Here is a 21,833-nt window from a genome sequence, read left to right as displayed (position 1 = left end):
ATAGCGTTCATCATCTCGCAATTGCAAGGTAAGGCCCTGCAATGGGCAGACTCTCTGTGGACTCAAAAAGGCCCTGTGGTCAGATCATACTCGGCGTTCGTCTCTCACTTCCGGGAGGTCTTCGGGTAACCTCTGACGGATTCATCGACTGGTGAGAAACTCTACAATCTAAAACAACGTAATCTCTCTGTTAACGAATATGCCTTGCAGTTCCGAACGCTAGCCGCCACCAGCGGATGGAATGAACAAGCTCTCATCACATCATTCCGTCAGGGGTTGGAACCCAATATGCGGCTGCATCTCGCTGCATACGAGGACTCCATTGGACTTGAACGCTTTATCCAACTCGCCATTCGCGTGGGGTCCCGTATGCAGTCGTGTCTCCTAGAGCACCAGGGCCAGTCAACCATCACCAACCTCCTCCGTCGGTCCGAACCCGTCAGCCCTCCAGAACCAGCCACCGAACCCATGCAGATTGATCATTCTCGTCTCACCACTGATGAAAGACAAAGAAGGCTGACCCTGAACTTATGTTTATATTGTGGATTACCGGGGCATGTCATCTCTACATGCCCAACCCGTCCTCCTCGGCCCGTGGTGAGTGCAATTTTTCCCTCTATCCAAAAAATGAAACCACTCACTACTGTTGTAATCCTTACTGCTGCAAATACCTCTGTTCCAGTGGTGGCGCTCCTCGACTCAGGGTCAGCAGGAAATTTCATCTCTGGTGCCCTCTGCCGACAACTCAACCTCAAAGTCTCCCCGTCTCCGACTTGCTATCAAATCCACTCCATCACGGGCAAACCCTTGAGCCGTAAGAACATCCGTCATTATGTGGGACCTCTTCAACTCTGTGTCGGCATCCTGCACTCTGAGAAGGTACATCTGCTGGTTCTGGAGGAATCCACCGCTGACGTGGTTCTAGGGCGCCCGTGGCTAGAACAACACAATCCCACCATCTCCTGGCGCACGGGCGAAGTCCTGAAGTGGGGCGATCACTGCTTTCCCGACTGTTTCCCAGCGCTTCCTGTTCCAAAGTCTCCACTCTCCAAGTCTCTCTCCATGAACGCCACTTCTATCGAAAGCCCTGTCGAGAAACGCTCCGTGGATGTTCCCCCGGACTACGCCCCCTTCAGTGACGTTTTCTGCCCGCAGCGCGCCTCCAAACTTCCTCCACACCGGCCATGGGACTGTGCCATCGATCTGCTACCGGGTGAACCAGTGCCTAGGGGACGCATCTACCCCCTATCACTACCGGAGGAGAAGGCCATGGAGGAATACATCAAAGAGGCACTCGAACAGGGATACATCCGCCCGTCTACTTCCCCTGCTGCTTCAAGCTTCTTTTTCGTGGCAAAGAAGGACGGAGGCTTGAGGCCATGCATCGACTACCGTGCCCTCAACAAGATCACCGTCAAATTCCGCTACCCACTTCCCCTCGTCCCAGCGGCCCTGGAACATCTCCGCGGTGCCACTGTGTTCACCAAGTTGGACCTCCGCAGCGCGTACAACCTCATCCGGATACGTGAGGGGGACGAGTGGAAGACCGCCTTTGTCACGCCCACCGGACACTACGAATATCTCGTCATGCCGTATGGCCTGGTCAACGCCCCCTCCGTATTCCAGGATTTCATTCATGAGGTGCTCCGGGAGTTTCTCCACAAGTTCGTTCTGGTATATATTGATGACATCCTCATCTACTCCCGGAGCTTGGCCGAACATCGCCACCACGTTGCGGAGGTCCTTCAACGCTTACGGCAGTTTCACCTCTTCCTAAAAGCTGAAAAGTGCTCCTTTCACCAGCCCTCCGTCCAGTTCCTAGGATACATCATTGACCACAGTGGCATCCGGATGGACGAGGGGAAGGTCACCGCTATCCAGTCCTGGCCCACTCCATCAACTATCAAAGAGCTCCAACGATTCCTAGGTTTCTCCAACTTCTACCGCAGATTTATCAAGAATTACAGCACCATCGTCAGTCCACTCACCAACTTACTCCGTAACCAGCCCAAGTCTCTGTCCTGGTCCCAACTTGCCACCAACGCCTTCGAGACCCTGAAAAGAGCCTTCACCACCGCTCCCCTCCTCGTCCACCCTAACCCGGACCTACCATTCATCGTGGAAGTGGACGCCTCCACCACCGGAGTGGGAGCGGTCCTTTCACAGCAGCAGGGGACGCCAAGTAGACTCCATCCATGCGCCTTCTTCTCCCGCAAGCTCAACCCGGCGGAGGTCAATTATGACATCGGTGACCGCGAACTCCTGGCCGTCAAGCTTGCCCTTGAGGAGTGGAGGCATTGGTTGGAGGGGGCTACTCATCCGTTTCAAGTTCTCACTGACCATAAAAACCTCGAATATCTGAAGGCTGCCAAAAGACTCAACCCTCGCCAAGCTCGCTGGGCCATGTTTTTCTCGAGATTCAATTTCTCCATCTCTTACCGCCCTGGTTCTAAGAACACTAAAGCTGACGCTCTGTCTCGTATCCATTCCCCTGAGGAAAAGCCCGAAGAGCCTGAAAAGATCCTGCCGGAGTCTATCTTCGTGAACCCTATCCAGTGGTCTGAAGAAACCCTTCCCTCCTCCAATGCCTCCACACGCACTCCGCCGGGTTGCCCCCAAGGCTTGCAATATGTCACACGGGCACGTCGCACTCCACTTCTGCACAATACCCACTCATCACTTGGCACTGGTCACCCGGGGGTCAATGAGACCCTCTCGTTGCTCAAACAACGCTTCTGGTGGCCCAACATGGCCAACGACGTCAGAAGGTACGTGCAGGGCTGCAGGGAGTGCGCCATTTCCAAAAGTCCACGCCATCTTCCCACCGGCAAGCTACTTCCTCTGCCCGTTCCTGAGCGACCCTGGTCACACCTGGGAGTGGACTTCGTCACCGATCTCCCTGAGTCTGACGGTCACACGTGCATCCTGGTGGTGGTAGACCGCTTCTCTAAGTCCTGCCGTTTGATACCCCTGGAGGGTCTACCTACCGCTATGGCCACAGCAGAGATGCTATTCAACCATGTTTTTCGCTATTTTGGAATACCTGAAGATATAGTCTCCGACAGAGGACCCCAATTCATTTCCCACGTCTGGAAGGCCTTCTTCTCCCTCCTGGGTGTGACCGTCAGCCTGTCATCTGGATACCATCCTCAGTCGAACGGGCAGACGGAAAATAAGATCCAGGAGATTGGCCGCTTCCTGCGTACCTTCTGTCACGGCCACCAGAACTCCTGGAACCAGTACCTGGGTTGGGCCGAGTACGCACAGAACTCCCTCCGTCAAGCCACAACTGGACTAACACCCTTCCAGTGCGTACTCGGCTACCAACCCCCGCTGTTCCCCTGGGATGGGGAACCCTCCAACGTCCCTGCAGTCGACTACTGGTTCCGGGAGAGCGAGAGGGTATGGGACTCAGCTCACCACCAACTGCAGAGAGCCCTGCGCAGACGCAAGAGGACAGCCGACCTTCGGCGCTCCGACGCTCCAGTCTATCAACCGGGGCAGAAGGTCTGGCTGTCCACCAGGGACATCAGGATGCGTCTGCCCTGCAAGAAGCTGAGTCCCCACTTCATTGGCCCGTTCACCATCCTTCGGCAGATCAACCCCGTCACTTACCGTCTCCAACTCCCTGCACAGTATAGTAGAATTCATCCTACTTTCCACGTTTCTCTACTAAAACCTCACCACCCTTCTGTTGTTCCCTCCACAGAACCTGACGTGGCAGCCGCCGAGCCCCCCCTTCCACTCATCCTGGAGGACGGCACAGCTTACGTGGTTCATGAGATCCTGGATTCCCGGCGCCGTGGTGGTCAGCTCGAATACCTCGTTGACTGGGAAGGTTATGGCCCCGAGGAACGCTCATGGGTGCCCAAGAATGATATCCTTGATCCTATTCTATTACAGAACTTCCACGCCAATCACCCGGACAGACCTGCCCCACGACCTAGAGGACGACCACCACGGCGTCGAGGTCCGCGGCCCTCAGGAGCGGGCCGTGGGAGGGGGGGTACTGTCACAGACACGTCAGGTTCCACCTCACTGCAGTACCCACGCACTCAATCACCAGCCTTCTAATCACCGCCACCTGCACGTCATTTACTCTGCAATCACCAGCACTATAAAGCCACCACACTCACACACACTCACTGTCCGGTCTCGTTCGCACTACGACATATGTATGCTTACCTTAAGGACTCCCAAACGACTTACCTACCTGCTCCAGCGATCTCCTTCATCTCCTTCGTCTCCTGGTCTCCCCGTGTGCAAACCTACCTGTGTGTGTGAGTGTCTCCATCGTCTCCCTCCATTGCATCTCTCATCCAGCATCTGCAAGTTTAAAAGGACAGTATTATATCCCATTCATCTCTCATCACGCTATATCTGCTTGCTATCACTCTGTGCTCTACAACTTGTGAATAAATACTTAACTGGATTGCTTCTACTTCAGTCTCCGTGTCTCTGTTGTAACAATTTTTAACCACTTCTCTTTTTTCTGTGCTTCTAATATGTAAAGCTGCTATGAAACAATTACCAATTGTAAAAAGCGCTATATAAATAAATTTGACTTGACTTGACTATAGCACCTTAACCACAGCAAGGAACCGCTGAAGAACCATACAGGGGCTTTACAGGTTCTTTATAAGGTAGTGGTGCTATATAGCACCTTAACCACCCCAAAGAACCGCTGAAGAACCAATCTTTTTTAGAGTGTAGTTAAATTCCATAACATGCCAATTACATGTGATACCAATTTCACGTGTTCGCACATACATAAGTTCTTGCATAATTTTTTTCGTTAATTCTTAGTTTTTGCCTTGATAATAGAAAATATGAGCTAGGCATCATGTATGACAGTCAAAAATTAGATATGAGCTACAAAATGACCAGATCCTGCCATTAGCTATATAGAAGACATATCTTGTATGTATAGGGCTTATATGTGGATATGAAGAAGCAATACAGGAGACCTATATTTCCTGTATATGCACATATATGCACCTCAATTTTGCCTATATGTGGCATATATACGCATATGCAGTATATATATGGCATATATGCAGTATATATATGCATATATGCAGCATATATATTATCATATATGTGCATATATGCAGCATATATGTGCATATACACTGCATATAGGTTTCATATATGCACATATATCCACATATAGATTCTTTCCATGTGGGACACTTGCTGGAAGTAATATGACCATCAGAGAAAGATCTCAAAAGATTTGTTTGTGAAACAATATTTAGATCAAGAGTATCATTATTGTTCTCAAACATACTGATGTCTCAAAAGATCCTGAATCTTGGCATGCTGCAGCAGAAGTCATTCATTCCACAGCTGGACTTTAAAATAGGTAATAGAACATCTAAATTCTTATCTGTTTACTCCTCAAATTGATTGTGATTCAGTTATTCAATTAAAAAGTTAATTAGCTATGGAGTTGTGGACACAGGAAGGAAATCAAAGATACTTACATTAAATAAATAAAGAAGTAGGATATGTGAGAGAAGTTTGTCACAAAAATGTCACAACTCCACAGCTTTGAATCAGTCACTTTTTAAAACTGGTAAACACAATACAGGATTGTGCAGCAAATGTGGATTACCATGCTAATGAAGAAAGATCTCAACTCATAGAAGAGGTTAAGGCTGTAAAAAATAAAAAGGTTAACATTAAATAACTTACTGAGCAACAATAATTCAAAAATAACCACATCTGTATTATAATATCCTAAGGTTTTTTGTTTTGTTTTGTTTTCTTTTCCTTCAACTCTTCACACTCCACCCCGGTAGGTGGCGGAAATGCACCAAAACTGGTTTGCCAACCGCCATTAAGTCCAAAAGAAGAAGACGAAGACGAAGAAGAGGAATATTGCGCACGGGTGGAGGTGGTGCACATTGTGTGGACAAAATGGTTGGCTCTATGTGGCGGATCAGTGGGGCAGTGAATCGAGCTCTTTCTAAAGCTGGCTACGTGAGTATTTCATGGCTTTGAAATGTATTACTGGTTTTAGGAATTTAAATTATTACATTTAATATTAACCCCATCCGATCTCCATGGTCACAGTGGCTGTCATTGGCCTTGTCAATGCCGGAGAGCTAGCTGATAGCTCACTTACACTGAAGGTTAGATCTCTTACCAGTGTGTGAGCGCTTTGAGGATAAAGACACGAGTTTTTTATTAGTTTTTAAGCAAGTCGCTTTGTAACTCTACTAAGTTATATCGTGCTTTTATGTTTATTTTTTTTTCTTGGTAAGGTTAAGTGAACCTGAAATTTGAGCTGACAAGGTCATTGAAAACTGACGTCATCCTGATATATAGATCTTTTTTTCGTGTTATACTGTAGACATTAAGCGTATAAGCTATTGCTTTTTTGTAACTCTTCCCTTTCGTCAATTCAAATCAAATAACAAAAATACGTTAGACAAGCGTTAGACAAACTACAAAACGACAAATAAACTGCTTTGACGAAGAGCTCACTTATTGAATGTTAATAAAGAACATTCAATAAATATGTGAGTCGAGTGTCAATAAATGGAAATCTATATCGTAACATGTTATAATTTCTTAAATATGTGCTGTTCGTTCATTTTGGTTTCATATGGTTTTCAAAACTATGCTATACTGTTTATGAGAATTTTTAGATTTATGACTCAAAAACTACAAAGTATTTTTTTTCAATAAATGTTTTACATTTTTCTTACAGATTTAAAGGCACAATATGTAGGATTTTGGATCCAAAAATATCCAAAAACCACTAGAACAGTGTTATATATTTTGGTAACACTTTACAATAAGGTTCATTAGTTAACATTAGTTAACTACATTAGTTAACATGAACTAATAATGAATTGCACTTCTGCAGCATTTATTAATCTTTGTTAATGTTAATTTCAACATTTACTAATACATTATTCAAATCTTGTTAACATTAGGTAATACACTGTGAACTAACATGAACAAACAATGAACAGCTGTATTTTTATTAACTAACGTTAAAGATTAGTAAATACAGTAGCAAATTTATTGCTCATGGTTAGTTCATGTTAGTTAATACATTAACTAATGTTTAACTAATGAACTTTATTGTAAAGTGTTACCTATATTTTGTTGACTTGTGTACGTATCCCAAATGTTTCCAAGAATGTTTAAATCCAGAGAAATAAGCAATTTTAACCAGGACGTGTCCGACTGTCCGTGCGTCGCTTATCGGTAACGTCATACCCGCGTTACCCTCGATTTCCGATTTTATTTTGTAGAATCCATGGAAACACCAAACGGAAAACAAATGATTGATATAGCTCAACACGTTTTGTCGTATTGTTTAAATCTAGTTTTCTTGATTTTCCATGAATACCATGCCTCAGAAAAAAACACTATTTTGTCAAGTAACTAGCATAGCATAATCAGATGCCGCTTTTTTTTAGTAACCGCATAATAAAGCATTTTCTCCATCATACAATACGTTTGTATTTAATTGCATGCCATTTATCAGAACAAGCCATCCAGCTTTTATTAATATGATATTCTAAAATTGATCTAGCTTACTGCAGTGTGCAACAAGTGTCTCACAGTGTTTGCTCTGCAGCAACACACTCAAATGTATCTAATATGATAAAACAGCGCTGCGTTACCTCATACGCTTTACCGGATGAATTGGAAGCGGCAACTGTGGCATAATAAAAGTTCCTCTGCTGTTGAGCTGTGTGTGGCGATCGTCTTTCATTAGCAATCGCTCCAGCAGCCTCGTTCATGTCCCACAGCACTTGGCCATGCTCTGCTTCATACTACAGTAATGTTAATAATGTCATCCATAAACACGATTTCTGCCGGAGTCCCGTCCCGATTCTTTTCCACTGGCTGTGAGGTGAAGACGACATCTCCTAAGATTCCACGCTCAAACTCGCCGTCATCAAGCTAAGCCTTTGTTTTGAATATATGACCTCTTGTGGCAAAAATTCTACATACTGTGCCTTTAATGCACGTGTGTGTACACATTAATCATTTTTAAAAAGTGAAATGTGTTTTTTTTTTTTTTTTTCCCCCAAGATTTCATGAATCATTAATTCAAACAGTCAGGTTGAGTTCCACAACCTGACATTTTTAGTTAACTAACTTTGCCCTGTCATAAAAATGTCAAATTATATAATATTTTGCAAGATTTATTGACCTTGACAAACCTCCATGGTGGTCTGCACGGGTCTTCTATATGATATAATTTTGGATTTGATTTGATTTTATTCTGCCTGTGTTGTCTGCAAGTTTTAAAAATATTAAGCAGTGAGGCAGTTTTGTTGAAATATTTTTTCCTAACAAGTAAGAATAAAATATGTTAAACTACTTAAAATTGTCATTCTTTTAATGACATTTTTCTTTATTTCTTTGACCCCGCTGTTATGATATTAGTATAGTAATGACACCCTGATCTTTTTGACTCACCCCCCACCCCATCCCCCAAAAAAACAAAATTAATTTTAATTAAAAAATTGAAAACATACTCATAACCGAAGAGGTGTAGACACATATATAAAGTATTTTAATGTTTTTTTAATACATTTATAGAAAAAAAATATTATTGAAAAAAATAATATTATTGAATATTATTGAAGGTGTGGGGTCAAAAATACTGATATAAATAAATCTGTAGCAAGAGCTCTTTTCAGTCTGTGTTCCGTTTATCCTGTTCTTCTGTTCTTTATATGAAAAAAAATATATAAAATTGAAAAAGACAACCAATACTGCACACCTTTGTTTGGTTCTCTCAATAATAAACAATATATCCCGTGAGTTATTTACTGGACTGCACTGTGAATCTCTAGATTTTTTCTTAAATTCTCAAATCTCTTATCAAGTTTTTCACATAGATGCTTTAAAACCTAATTTTCTCCCACTTTTACTTCTATTCCCTATTAGCAGTATTTACTGGAATGCTTCTAATGTGAGAAAGTGGCATTAGAAAACATAAATGCATGAGCACTGAAATAGCCATTTAAGTTATAAATATAGAAAATGGTCAAATACATAAACCTCAAACATGAACATAGTATAATGTTCATATTCAGGGCACATGTATATACAATATAAACAATGCCATTCTAAAACTTAATTTAAAAATACTTTAATTTATATCCCTTTTTCTCTCTCCTTCTGTACATCATGTCTTTTATATGACAATAAAATAATTGTGAAGTACAACTACTTTTTATTTTATCATCTTTAAAACACTTTTGCTGTTAAATTTATAATAAAGATATGTCTTATTTTACATTGAGTGAAAAGTTTTCTTATATGTTGTTGATTTTAAAAGCTAATAGCTGATTTATGATATCAACTTGTGTTCTTATCTTATTGGCAAAATCCACTATCGGTCCTTAATTGCTTAGACACATATCTAATCACTAAATAGTGAAAACACAAAACCAGAACTGCAAATCTCTAGCTACTGGCCAAAACTCTTTATTCAAATCTTGTCTTATTGGTCAACCTCTAGTTCGTATCATTCTGGATTTTTTTATTTTTTTATTCTGTGATTTATTTATTTGTTTATTTTTTGCCTTGCTTTTTAAAATTGATGCAAGGAATTTGCACCATATACTTATGTCTGTCTTTCTTTTTGTTTTAGCCTCTTCTGCTGTCTCTGAGACGAGGACAAGCCTCTGTATCATATGCTCAGAGCCTGCTAGGAGCTCCAGAAACTCGGCTCACTACCCTAAGCAATGGGTTGAGGATTGCCTCTGAGGAGACCAACCAGGCCACATGCACGGTGATTTGCTTTTTTATAGGCTTTACAATTTATATTTATATAAATTGTACATATACAGTAAAAGTGCCAAGTACTGCTAACTTAATCCTTTGTGCTTTTCATTTGTCTGGCTATTGCAGGTCGGCCTTTGGATAGGTTGTGGGAGCAGATATGAGTCTGAGAAGAATAATGGTGCTGGATTTTTCCTGGAGCATATGGCATTTAAAGTATACATGATACCTTTACTCGTTCTCTCTAAATTAATGTTGTTACTAGGGCTAGGGTATTGCTGCTTCATGATATGTGTCATGATGCAATTATATCACGGCATAAAGCATTATATTATATTAGTCACATCAATTCTGAACATATTCTAATTTGGAATTTCTACTTCGTTAGATTTGTATCATATACATGAGGAAGAATATGGTCAATGAAAGAGCAGCACAGATCTCATCAGAGACTAATGTTCTACTTGGCCTTCTTTTTCCTCCTTTTCCTCATTCACCTCTTCTCACTTGTATCATTGTCCAATTTGAAAACTTTCTACTTAGTATTCAAAGCTAAAGAACTTATTTGTAGCCATTTTTATACATCTTAAAATTCTGACATTTGTATTTAGCTTACTAGTGTTCACATGGTGACAAATTCAGGTTGTGTTGACAATTACAATACTTATTGAATTCTAGGACTTCCTATGAGCACATGGTGTAAAATTCTGAATTTCTGTGTATAGTGGAAAAAAAAACATGAATATTGTTTTGTGAAAATAGCCTTCCTTTAAAAAAATCACTTAGACTGCTTGCACACCACAACCCATTCCATTAGCCAAACAATTAAAAACCCATTCATTAATTTGCATGCTTTCTTTTCTATTCCAAACTATTCTTGGAACAAGGGCACAAAGAAGCACCCTCAGTCTGCTCTTGAACAGGCAGTGGAGTCTATGGGAGCTCACCTTAGTGCATACACCTCTCGGGAACATACCGCTTACTACATGAAGACCCTTGCCAAGGACTTGCCTAAAGGTTAGAGAACAAACAACTGAACTATTAAAATAGACCCATTTCTCCAACAGGTACAGTTTATTTATGCTAATGTATATTAAGATCTAAAATGGTAAATCTTATTAACAATGTCTCTTTATTGTTTTGTTCCCTCTAGCGGTGGAGCTGTTGGCAGAAGTAGTGCAGAGCTCATCTTTGAGTGAGGCTGAGATGGAGCAGCAGAGGAGTGTGGTGCTAAGAGAGCTGGAGGAGGTGGAAGGTAGCTTACAGGATGTTTGCCTGGATCTGCTCCATGCTACTGCTTTCCAGGGTACTCCTCTGGGCCATAGTGTTCTTGGTCCCTCTGTCAATGCCAGGTATGCACACAGCTTCCAAGACATTGTATATCATGTTTCATATGCCTAATTGTTTGTCATTCAGATTGAAAGACATCATGTAAATACCTCAGTCCATCAGATTGACCTTGATCCAAATGAATTTTTGATTGGATTGAAAGGTGTGTGTGTAAACCTAAAATAATTCAATCAATAGGAAAAAACTGAGCATGTAAACGCTTGAATACGACTATTTTCTCAATCGAATTAAAAAAAACTTGAGCAAATGCACAGTGCCGTAATGCGTATGTTTACCAGAGCCCTTTTATAAAAAGATCTCTGTTTACAAACATTTTACTTCTTGAACATACATGTTTATGTCTTAGGAATTGGTCAGTGGAGGAGGCTGAATATTTATATAAAAATATTTGCCACAACATCACTTCTGACATATTTGTCAGCTTCCCTTTCAGACATCTTCAAGGCCAAAAACGATTATGCTCGCGGTAGCTCTGGTGACATGTGTCTTCGGTTCTGAATGACTAGGGCACTGCGTATGTGAAGAAGTTTTTTTTCGGAATACATAAATACATGCGTAAACGAAAATGTGAATTGGATTGCAAAGTTTAGGGTTCATATAATCAAAACTTTAAGAATCTGAAATGGGATTGAATTATTTCAGATTGACACAAATTAGTGCATGTAAAGAGATTTGTCAAATGTAGCAGTACTACCGGTACCAGTCTGTACTTAAAAAATAAATAATAAAATAAAGTTACCAGAATTTCTGCAGTATTGGGTGTATTTTGGTACCCGCTGATAGACGCTGCCTTCAAATGCTGTCGTTTGTGTTTGTTTTAGTGCTCTCTGAGCATCAAAGGTTTCTATTTACAGCTTGATTTTACAAATGTTGAGCATTGTAGCCAGTCACAATCATATCTGTTGAGCATGTGAATGCAATGCCCTATCAGAGTTGCTAGTCATTAAATTAGTCAGAAGCCACTTAACACCACTGAAAATGCACAAGGTTTTGTTCAACACAAGCTGCACAACTGCAAATCCGTTCATTATAACCAACAAAGTATAAACACAATGTAAATAAGATATTCAGTGTACAATTAAGACAGCTTATTTTTATTATAACAGGAATTTTTACTTAATTAATGGAAGTTTTTTTTTTTTTTTTGCGCTCTCTGAATTTAAGGACACTAACTCGTAATGATCTGGTGGAATACATCAATAGCCATTATAAAGCTCCTCGCATGGTCCTGGCTACAGCTGGAGGTACTGCTCTTAAACAGTTATCAAGCTTGTCATGCAGTAGTGTTACAATAGAAAAGCCACAGACAGCAAAGGTTTTTGCTTAAACACTGTCTTTCTTTTCCACTGTAGGAGTGAACCATGATGAGCTTGTGGCTCTGGCTAAGCAGCATTTCAGTGGTGTTTCATTTGAATACGAGGGTGATGCTGTACCTGTTCTGTCCCCGTGCCGTTTCACTGGGAGTGAGGTATGAATTGCATGTGCATGAGAGGGTCTCATTTTCTTGACATTACTTGACTTGCCGTTGGTCTGATCCGGTCTTGCTTTCAGATTCGTATGCGTGATGATGCACTGCCACTAGCACATGTTGCTATTGCTGTAGAGGGAGCTGGAGCTGCAAGTCCTGATATTGTGCCACTCATGGTTGCCAATTCCATCATTGGTAGTTATGACATCACATTTGGAGGTGGCAAGGTTAGTTTATTACTTTGGTTTAACTTCTATCTCCTAAACCTTTTTTTTTTTTTTTTATGTATGTATGTAGAGTTGTCAAAAATATAAATATTTATGTGTCGATATTCCAATACTCCTTTCTGCAGCATCGATACACTTATAACTAGGGATGGGAGAGGGGAAAACGATTCACCTAACTATCGTGATTTTATTTTATTTATTTATTTATTTTAATTTTATTTTTTAATTAATATATATATATATTTTTTTTTTATTTTTTTTATTTTTATTATTATAGAATCAATATTAATTCTAATTTATCTGCTTTTAGAGTTGTGAAAGCGGTGGTATTTCGGTACCAAGTCGGTACAGAAATTTAAAAAATATTAAATATTAATTTTAAAAATATTTTTAAAAATGACGTTTTGAGCGCTGTTGAGCGGATTCGTAAACAACTCTGATTGACCATAGTGTTGACGCACCCATCGGATATGTCTGCTCTTCTTTGTGGCTTATTAATAGTAAAATACAAAATGTCACAATGCCCATCATCGCTCTCTATGTTGTTAATGTTAATCAAACAACAAAAGACAGAGAAAATCACTTGCTGCTCTTGACTGATTAACTTGTATAACTTTGATTGATTTAATCTGTAATTTTTTAAATGAAGTTTATCCAATGTTATTTTAAATTCGATTACTTTGTTTCTTTATTCAGTTTCTTACCTGAATACTACCATTAGACCTACCTGAGAAAATAAAGGAGTCTAATTCATTTGTATCTTTATTCTATTGTATTTATTTTTGCTATTGTTAGTAATTTGTTTTTATTTTATAACTGTTTACTTGTCTTTAAATTCAATTTACCTTTTGAAATCCCTTGTGCTATATGTAAGCTATTGCAACAAAATTACCCCATTGTAAAAACAAATACATATTTGTGAGATAATTGTAATGGTAATTGATCAACGTTTATATATGAAAAAAAGCTTAAAAGCTTTATCATATAAAGTGATCACTTCAGAAGAAAGTTTTGATTGCCTAGACTTTAAATGGATGGACAAAAAAAGAAAGTTTTATATTTTCCCTAAGTTTTTGTTCCCCCATGGTATCGAAAATGGTATTGAATATTGATATTTAAAGGTATCGTATCAAAGTTAGAAATTCCAGTATTGTGACAACAATAGTTTGGAGTAGAAGTGGGAATCTGATTCTGATTAGCTTCAGGGATTCCTCTTGCAATAATTGGCAAGATGGCTCCTAGAAAATTCTAGTATGAGAGGGTTTCTTTCTGTTTTATTGAAAATGCAGCATAGAGCATCCTTAAACTTGGCCGTTGTTAATTAGTTTGTCTGGTCCCACTTTATATTAAGTGACCTTAACTCCTATTTACTTACATCAAAAAATAAGTACAATGTACTTATTGAGTTCATATTGAATTGCAAAACACTTTTGCTGCTATTGAGGTGGGCTACGGGTAAGGTTAGGGAAAGCTTTGGTGGTATGGGTAGGTTTAAGGGTAGGGGTAAGGTGAAAGGGATGGGTCAACAGTTTAATTATAAATGTAATTACAGAAATTAATTACAGATGTAATTACATGCAGGTGTTCTTAAAATAAGTACAATGTAAAAATATGTACACAATAAGTGCATTGTATCAAATGATTAATTTAAATGTAAGTACATTGTAGTTAAGGCCACTTAAAGGTGCCCTAGATTCAAAATTTGAATTTACCTCGGCATAGTTGAATAACAAGAGTTCAGTACATGGAAAAGACATACATTGAGTTTCAAACTCCATTGCTTTCTCTTTCTTATGTAAATCTCATTTGTTTAAAAGACTTCCGGAAAACACGCGGATCTCAACATAACACTGACTGTTACGTAACAGTCGGGGTGTACGCCCCGATATTTGCATATGCCAGCCCATGTTCCCAACATTATGAAAGGCATTAGACAAGGGCAGCCAGTAACGTCTGGATCTGCACAGGTGAATCAACAGACTAGGTAAGCAAGAACAACAGCGAAAATGGCAGATGGAGCAATAATAACTGTCATGATCCATGATAGCATGATATTTTTAGTGATGTTTGTAAATTGTCTATCTAAATGTTTTGTTAGCATGTTGCTAATGTACTGTTAAATGAGGTTAAAGTTACCATCGTTTCTTACTGAATTCACGGAGACAAGAGCCGTCGCTATTTTCATTTTTAAACGCTTGCAGTCTGTATAATTCATAAACACAACTTCATTCTTTATAAATCTCTCCAGCAGTGTAGCATTAGCCGTTAGCCATGGAGCACAGTCTCAAACTCATAGAGAATCAATATAAACATCAAAATAAATACTTTACTCACATAATTCGAAGCATGCATACAGCATGCATGACGAACATCTTTTAAAGATCCATTTGAGGGTTATATTAGCTGTGTGAACTTTGTAAATGTGTTGTAATATAATCGAGAGCTCGTGTGGCAGGGAGCACGCGAATTAAAGGGGCGGCGTGCTGAAAAAATCAGTGCATAGTTAATGATGCCCCAAAATAGGCAGTTAAAAAAATTAATTAAAAAAAATCTATGGGGTATTTTGAGCTGAAACTTCAGACACATTCAGGGGACACCTCAGACTTATATTACATCTTGTGAAAAAGCATTCTTGGGCACCTTTAATATAAAGTGGGACCATTTGTCTCCTGACTTCTCCATGCACAGGAATGATAAACTCATGTTGTTTTGATAACTGATAATTATTTTCATGCCATTATACAATTTTGTATGAATAAAATAAAGAATAAAAATAAAACTCTAAAATCAAAATTTGACATTCTAGTGAATTGACCCTTCGCTGCGAGTTTGATTGACAGGCGATCTAACCAATCAGAATGCAGACTCCGCCATTTTGTCCAACAAAGCAGTCAGGAGTTAGAAGATTAACCTCGGTGGAGTTAAACTTGAAAAAATTGTGTATATTGACGTATTTCCGTGTTTGAAACAACATTCCTTCTCATGTTCATTCATGTTTATTTGATGATATAAATGAACTAGTAGGAAGAGATGATCAGTTTACGAGCCTCTTGAGCTGAGGCGCTACTGCAATCTGTCACGACTATGGTCACGACACATTAAAGAGCCACAAAACGTTTTTTATTGTTTGAATTTCTTAAAAAAACTACACAGTTTGAAAGCTGGGACTTTGTTTAATATTATAAGTAACCTGCTTTGTCTTGTCTGTCGACGTGTTGTCGGTGTCCTCTTTGCTCCGCAATGTATTTTTTACTGTGTGTGGCATGGTAGCACCACGGCTTGTCGGACAAAGCAACAGTAACTAAGGGGGATGGGTCTTTGCGAAGGGTCAATTCGGACATCACAACAACATTATAGTGTACAATAAAAAAAAAAAGAAATAAATAAAAAAAAGAGACAAAAATAATCTAAAGGTAGAAAATAAGCATAATCAAGTAAATTTCCAGTATTGGCTGATGTCCAATATCGACCAATATCAGTACATTTTATTGGTACCAAAAATATAACTGATATATAACTGATATGGTAGCAATATATCATGCATACCTACATTGACAAGTTGTTTTCTTGTAAAGTGAATCTTATTCAGCCCGCTCTGACACATACTCAAACCATGCAAAGTGCACCCGAAGCGGCAGAAAGATGCCACAGTGTGTAATCCCGGACTTTCGCAGTTCTCTTTTGCGCTTATTGTGCTTGAACTGTCAAATACACAGAATAATTTAACAATGCATGCCTTGATGAGTATTCACATAAACAGTCAGTTTTGTCTTAAGTGAATATAAACTGGAGAAAATTCTAAGTTGTGTGTCAGTATATTGGTTCTTTGCATTAGGTCTTAAAGTGACAGCAGCCTAATCTATGGCAGGGGTTCCCAAACATTCCTGGAGCCTCCCCAGGACTGCACATTTTGCATGTCTCCTTTGTCTGACACACCCGTTTCAGGTCTTGGAATCTCGACTAATGAGCTGATGATCTGAATCAGGTGTGTTTGATTAAGGAGACATGGAAAACATGCAGTGTTAGGGAGCCTCCAGAAATGTGTTTGGAAATCCCTGGTCTATGGTGTTAATGTGAATCAAACAACAAAAGAAAATTACTCACTCACAGCTCTTGACTGTATAACTTTATAGCTTTTAATAAGGATCAATTTTTTTCACATTTGATCCAATTTCTGTAGTATTTTTACTTGAATGCTGCTCTTAAAAATTCTTTACCTGAAAAAAAAAAAAGTACTGTTTATTTTATTTAACTGACTTTTATTATATTTGTCTGGTGGTTTGTAATTTGTGTCCTTGTTTTTATTTTTAATATCAAAGACAATAAATAACAAATCACTATTGAGATTTTTTTTTTATCTTGAAATAAAATTGTGGTCAATATTTTGGTTTTTGTCGTTTCAGTATCGGTTCAGTATTGGTATCAAGATATTTTAGTCAGGTATCGTATCAAAGTCATAATTTGGGTAATGTGACAACACCACTAAGCGTGTATACACAACACAATACCAGTGTCCTCCATGCTTTTTATGGAGTGTTGCATACCTCCATGATGCTTAATTTGAAAGTCTGTTTATGTAATTTTCAGGGCTGGGCTAACTATATTGATTGATCGATCTTCCTTTTTTTTGAACCAATATTGATTCTTAAATTTCAAGATCAATCTTTTGGACTATGATGTTTACTGTTTATGAGTGAACAAAACTTCAATGTATATTGAGTGCATATCCCATCCAATAATCACAATAAGCTTTGTGCTTTAAAGCCTGAGTTTTCAAATACTGTCAATTACATCATGAGATTCAAATAATAAATACAGATTTGATGCCATTCAGTGTCCATAGCTTGTTAGTCAACTAGACAAAATTACTAGAGCGGAGCATTTTGCTGAATATATGCACTATATTATATATTAAATATACTTTTACCTAACCTTGTTAGTGATGTCTTTATTTATATTGTCATGAAAACAGGTTTTTAATGCAAACACCTTTTAAAATAGTATTTGTAATAGTTTATGTACCGTCCCTAGTATAAACATTACTGCCATGCATAAGCAGTGGTTATAAAAATTTTAATTGTAAATTAACTGAGCATGGAACAAAACAAATTTTAACTTATCTAGAAAAATGGCGGTTGCATTATGATCATGAAATAATACTACTTTTTATTTGTATTCTTGTATACAGCATTTAAGCAGTCGTCTGGCTCGCCTGGCTGCAGAGCTGAACCTGTGTCACAGTTTCCAAGCGTTCCACTCCTCATACAGTGACACTGGACTGCTGGGTATTTATTTTGTTACAGACAAACATAAAATCGAGGACATGATGCATTGGGCTCAGAATGCCTGGTAAGTCACTGGCATGCCTTCAGCTATTACTGACAGAGGATGCAATTCTCATCTGATGTGTTGAAGTCCTATTTGTGGTGATGAAAACGTGCTGTTGATTTTTCTGTATTACAGGATGAATTTGTGCACCACAGTGACTGAGAGTGATGTGGCTCGAGCCAAAAATGCTTTGAGGGCCAGCTTAGTGGGACAGCTCAATGGTAATAAACTCAAACATACTCATTACCCATACACACAGTCTATACATTCTCTCTCTTTGCATCAAAACTCATAAAAGGTCATTCAAGGATACTGATTACTCTATGTATTTAGCACAGATTCAGTTGTATTGCGTGCATTTTGTGGAAGAACATTGTTTTGGTTGTGCTTCGGCTCTCTATGACTGTGTAAATGCTCATAAAACATTTATTACTAGGCTTAAGATATATAACCAGTTTAGATGGAAAGGATCTCAAGCTGACAAGCTGAAGACATTACTGTTGCATATACCCATTAATAGAAATGACTCTTCACAATAGATGATGCTTTACAATGAACTCCGTTATAGAGCTACATATGGTAATGTAGAATATAATCTGTTCAATAAAATAAAAACAGCATCTCCTCGTCACTTGAACAACATTTCAAATCCCTCAGTTGTCGCCATCTCTGAAAAGCCAAGTCAGTGTTGATTCTTGTTTTATTACGAACTCTAACATGTTTTTTGCCACGTCTGTTTGGCGTGGTTTTTGTTTTCTTTTGTGATTTTAGTGCACTCCATGTAAACCTTTCTTGCTAGTGTCAACTAAACTATGCCACTCCTATACCAGACCACTATAAAAGTAGCACTAGGTCTAGGTCTAAAATATAAAAACTTATGATAGGTTTACCATGGTCAAGTCAAGTCACCTTTATTTATATAGCACTTTTTACATTGGAGATTGTGTTAAAGCAGTTTTACAGTGATAACTGGTAAATAATTTTGGCTGCACAGCAGCTCTTAAAGAAAATGGTGTCAATGCAGGCAGAACAAAACACTGTTGAATATCAAATGTCAAGTGTCCCCAACTAAGCAAGCATAGTGAAATAGGGTAAGACAAAAATATGTTTTAGAAGAAGGATTGCTGTATTGACTCATTAAAATGATCATTTTGGAGTGAGGGTGGGTTGAGTGGCAGGAATTAATTAAAGCCTATTTGCAGTTCTATCGATAACATCTTTCTGTTTTCAGGAACTACACCTGTTTGTGATGATATTGGCAGACACATACTCAATTATGGTCGCCGCATTCCATTGGCAGAGTGGGATGCCAGAATTGAGGTAAATTGTCCATGTTAAGAATCCCACAGTGGATGAGTGCACTGTTTGAGATTAACTTTCTGAGATTTAAGTTTGTTTCATTTTAAGAATACCATTATGTTTGTTTGTGTCTTACTAGGCTGTGACTCCCAGGATTGTTCGGGATGTTTGCTCTAAATACATCTATGATAAATGCCCAGCTGTGTCTGCTGTCGGTGAGTCTATTTATTTTTATATTTAAAATACATTTTTATATTTATTTTTTATATCTTTCTACATTAAAGTGAATTAATGTAGGATTCTTTTTTATATTAGCATGTCATATAAATGCCTGAATTTTTTTAAATTATTTTTATTTTACCATATGCTCTTATGATTACTGAACTTTTTGTTCAAAACTCAATAAATGAGTTTAGTTTCAATTGTTATAACTGATTAATCAATTTCTATAACGGTGCTCAGATCTGGGTTTTTGGGGCCGATCACTGGAAGCAGTATTGGTCGATACAGATCACCGATACCGATCACTGACATAAATAATACTACATGATAAATAAAGGTTTCAAATAGACCCACTGGGGTTATTTAGCTATTCTTAACAACAATGTATTTTAAGTATAAAAGAATTAAAAGATGAGAAAGTATTATGAATTGACAACTCTTTATTTATTGGCAAGCAACATGTGCAACATATTCCATTCACTCTCTTAAAAGGTGATTAGGAACAACTTGGAGCTTAACAAATATAGCATTCCTGTGAAATAAATAAATAAATAAATAAATAAATAAATAAATAAAACTGCAGAGACCACTGCATAGTCTTCACTATATAAATTAAATATAGATCAATCCCACTAAATCTACTAAAGAGCAGTGCGTTATTTTCTCTTTGTCTTTTTGCTTTTTGATTAAGATTGAAACAGATGGCAACAGGAATATTAGGCTGCTGTTACTTTAAGACAGAATGTGCGGATCCAATATACTGTTGCACATGCGTCTTATTTCCCAACGGTTTACGCTCACTTTTACAAATATAGCATTCCTGTGAAATAAATAAATAAATAAATAATAATAATGAAAATACAACAGTCTTTATCAAGAGACCACTGCATGTGCAGATCCAATATACTGTTAGACATGCGACATATTTCCCAATGGTTTGCGTTCACTTAAGACATAACCGACTGTGTTTAAGCGAATGCTCACCAAGCCAGGCATTTTGACATATTTCTGTGTATTTGACCGTTTAGGCATGAACCTGAAGCTCAAAGTTCACTTTGATCGTCCATATTCCACTCCGTCTTGGAGCATGGTTGAAATAGCAGTCTGGTTAATGTATTGAAGCAATCATAGAAAATGTGTTTTGTATCATCTGATTCTTCTGATCAGCCTTTATAGACCACAGATCAAACTATATAAAGCTGTTATCAGCCGATAATGATTGGCGCCGATCAATGGAAGCACCCTTAAATTTCCAAATTAATAACAATCCTAATATGGTTATATTGTCTGGATCTAGCTGCATCTTATTTATGGAGACAGTTAGTCCAGTAATTAACTCTAAGTCTGCAATCAGAATTTAATAAATGAAAATTGATACACATCCAACCCAATGCTGTGGTATAGAAATTGGTATTAACAACTGAATTTTTGTAACCTTGGATACTTTTCTTTCTTTGTGCAGGTCCAATAGAGCAGCTGCCAGATTATAACAGAATGAGAAGTGCTATGTACTGGCTTCGATTTTAAATGTTCCTTGGGCTGTCACTGATGTGCTGTCTATCTTTGCAACTTTTGTCCTCTCGTCATATTCATACTTTTATCTTGTGAATTTGATGGGTAGCACATTTGCCCATTTGTTATCTCTTCCCAAAGCCGAGATGGATATGAATAATTTGGTACATTTACATCTGGAATGTCACACATGGAGCAGAGCTATTTATGAATTTATGTGATTGTTTCATTTCTGTCCTTTTTGTATATAGCAATAGCTCTCATATCAACTTCAAATAAAACCCTGTCACATCTAGTGATTATTTTATTTGTTTTGGTTGCTTCATGAAAAGTTTGTTTTAGTTTATTTGCACAAATATAAAATTATCGAAACAAAAAGTACAGTCCATATACTGTGCAGGGAAAAGCAGAAAACCCAAAAGGGCTTATTTAAAGCCTCCACCTAAACAACAACAAAAAGAAACAACTAATTGTGAAATTAAAGAAAAACTAAATTACAAATCTATGAATGTATGACTGCAACAAGTAATGTACTCCAGAAACAAACCTTATAGAGTACATAAAGTACATAAAACATCAAAAAAACAAAAGCACAATTACAAAACAGCAATAAAATGATTCTTTATACATCTTTTTTAATGTATTAAAGAAGAACACACCTA

General features: G+C 38.4%; 1 protein-coding gene across 1 annotated transcript; it reads left to right on the top strand.

Moving 5' to 3' along the window:
- The first annotated feature begins 5,827 nt into the window (after positions 1-5,827).
- LOC125265619 (cytochrome b-c1 complex subunit 1, mitochondrial) lies at positions 5,828-21,466 on the top strand. The gene is made up of 13 exons (XM_048185968.1): positions 5,828-5,985; positions 9,635-9,775; positions 9,895-9,981; positions 10,653-10,782; positions 10,919-11,117; positions 12,280-12,359; positions 12,468-12,583; positions 12,667-12,810; positions 17,999-18,159; positions 18,274-18,359; positions 19,370-19,458; positions 19,577-19,652; positions 21,122-21,466. The coding sequence occupies exons 1-13, from the start codon at positions 5,923-5,925 to the stop codon at positions 21,184-21,186; spliced, it is 1,437 nt and encodes a 478-aa protein (XP_048041925.1). The 5' UTR covers positions 5,828-5,922; the 3' UTR covers positions 21,187-21,466.
- Positions 21,467-21,833: the final 367 nt, after the last annotated feature.

Source organism: Megalobrama amblycephala, linkage group LG1 (assembly GCF_018812025.1).
Source record: "Megalobrama amblycephala isolate DHTTF-2021 linkage group LG1, ASM1881202v1, whole genome shotgun sequence".
NCBI classification, from domain to species: Eukaryota; Metazoa; Chordata; class Actinopteri; order Cypriniformes; family Xenocyprididae; genus Megalobrama; species Megalobrama amblycephala.
This window is presented reverse-complemented; position numbering and strand designations above follow the sequence as displayed.

Bases quoted from the DNA above. Each gene is read 5' to 3' on its own strand.
- LOC125265619 (XM_048185968.1), top strand. From the start codon at position 5,923: ATGGTTGGCTCTATGTGGCGGATCAGTGGGGCAGTGAATCGAGCTCTT. The intron at 10,783-10,918 runs GTTAGAGAACAA...TGTTCCCTCTAG, and splicing joins TGCCAAGGACTTGCCTAAAG to CGGTGGAGCTGTTGGCAGAA. The intron at 12,584-12,666 runs GTATGAATTGCA...TCTTGCTTTCAG, and splicing joins GCCGTTTCACTGGGAGTGAG to ATTCGTATGCGTGATGATGC.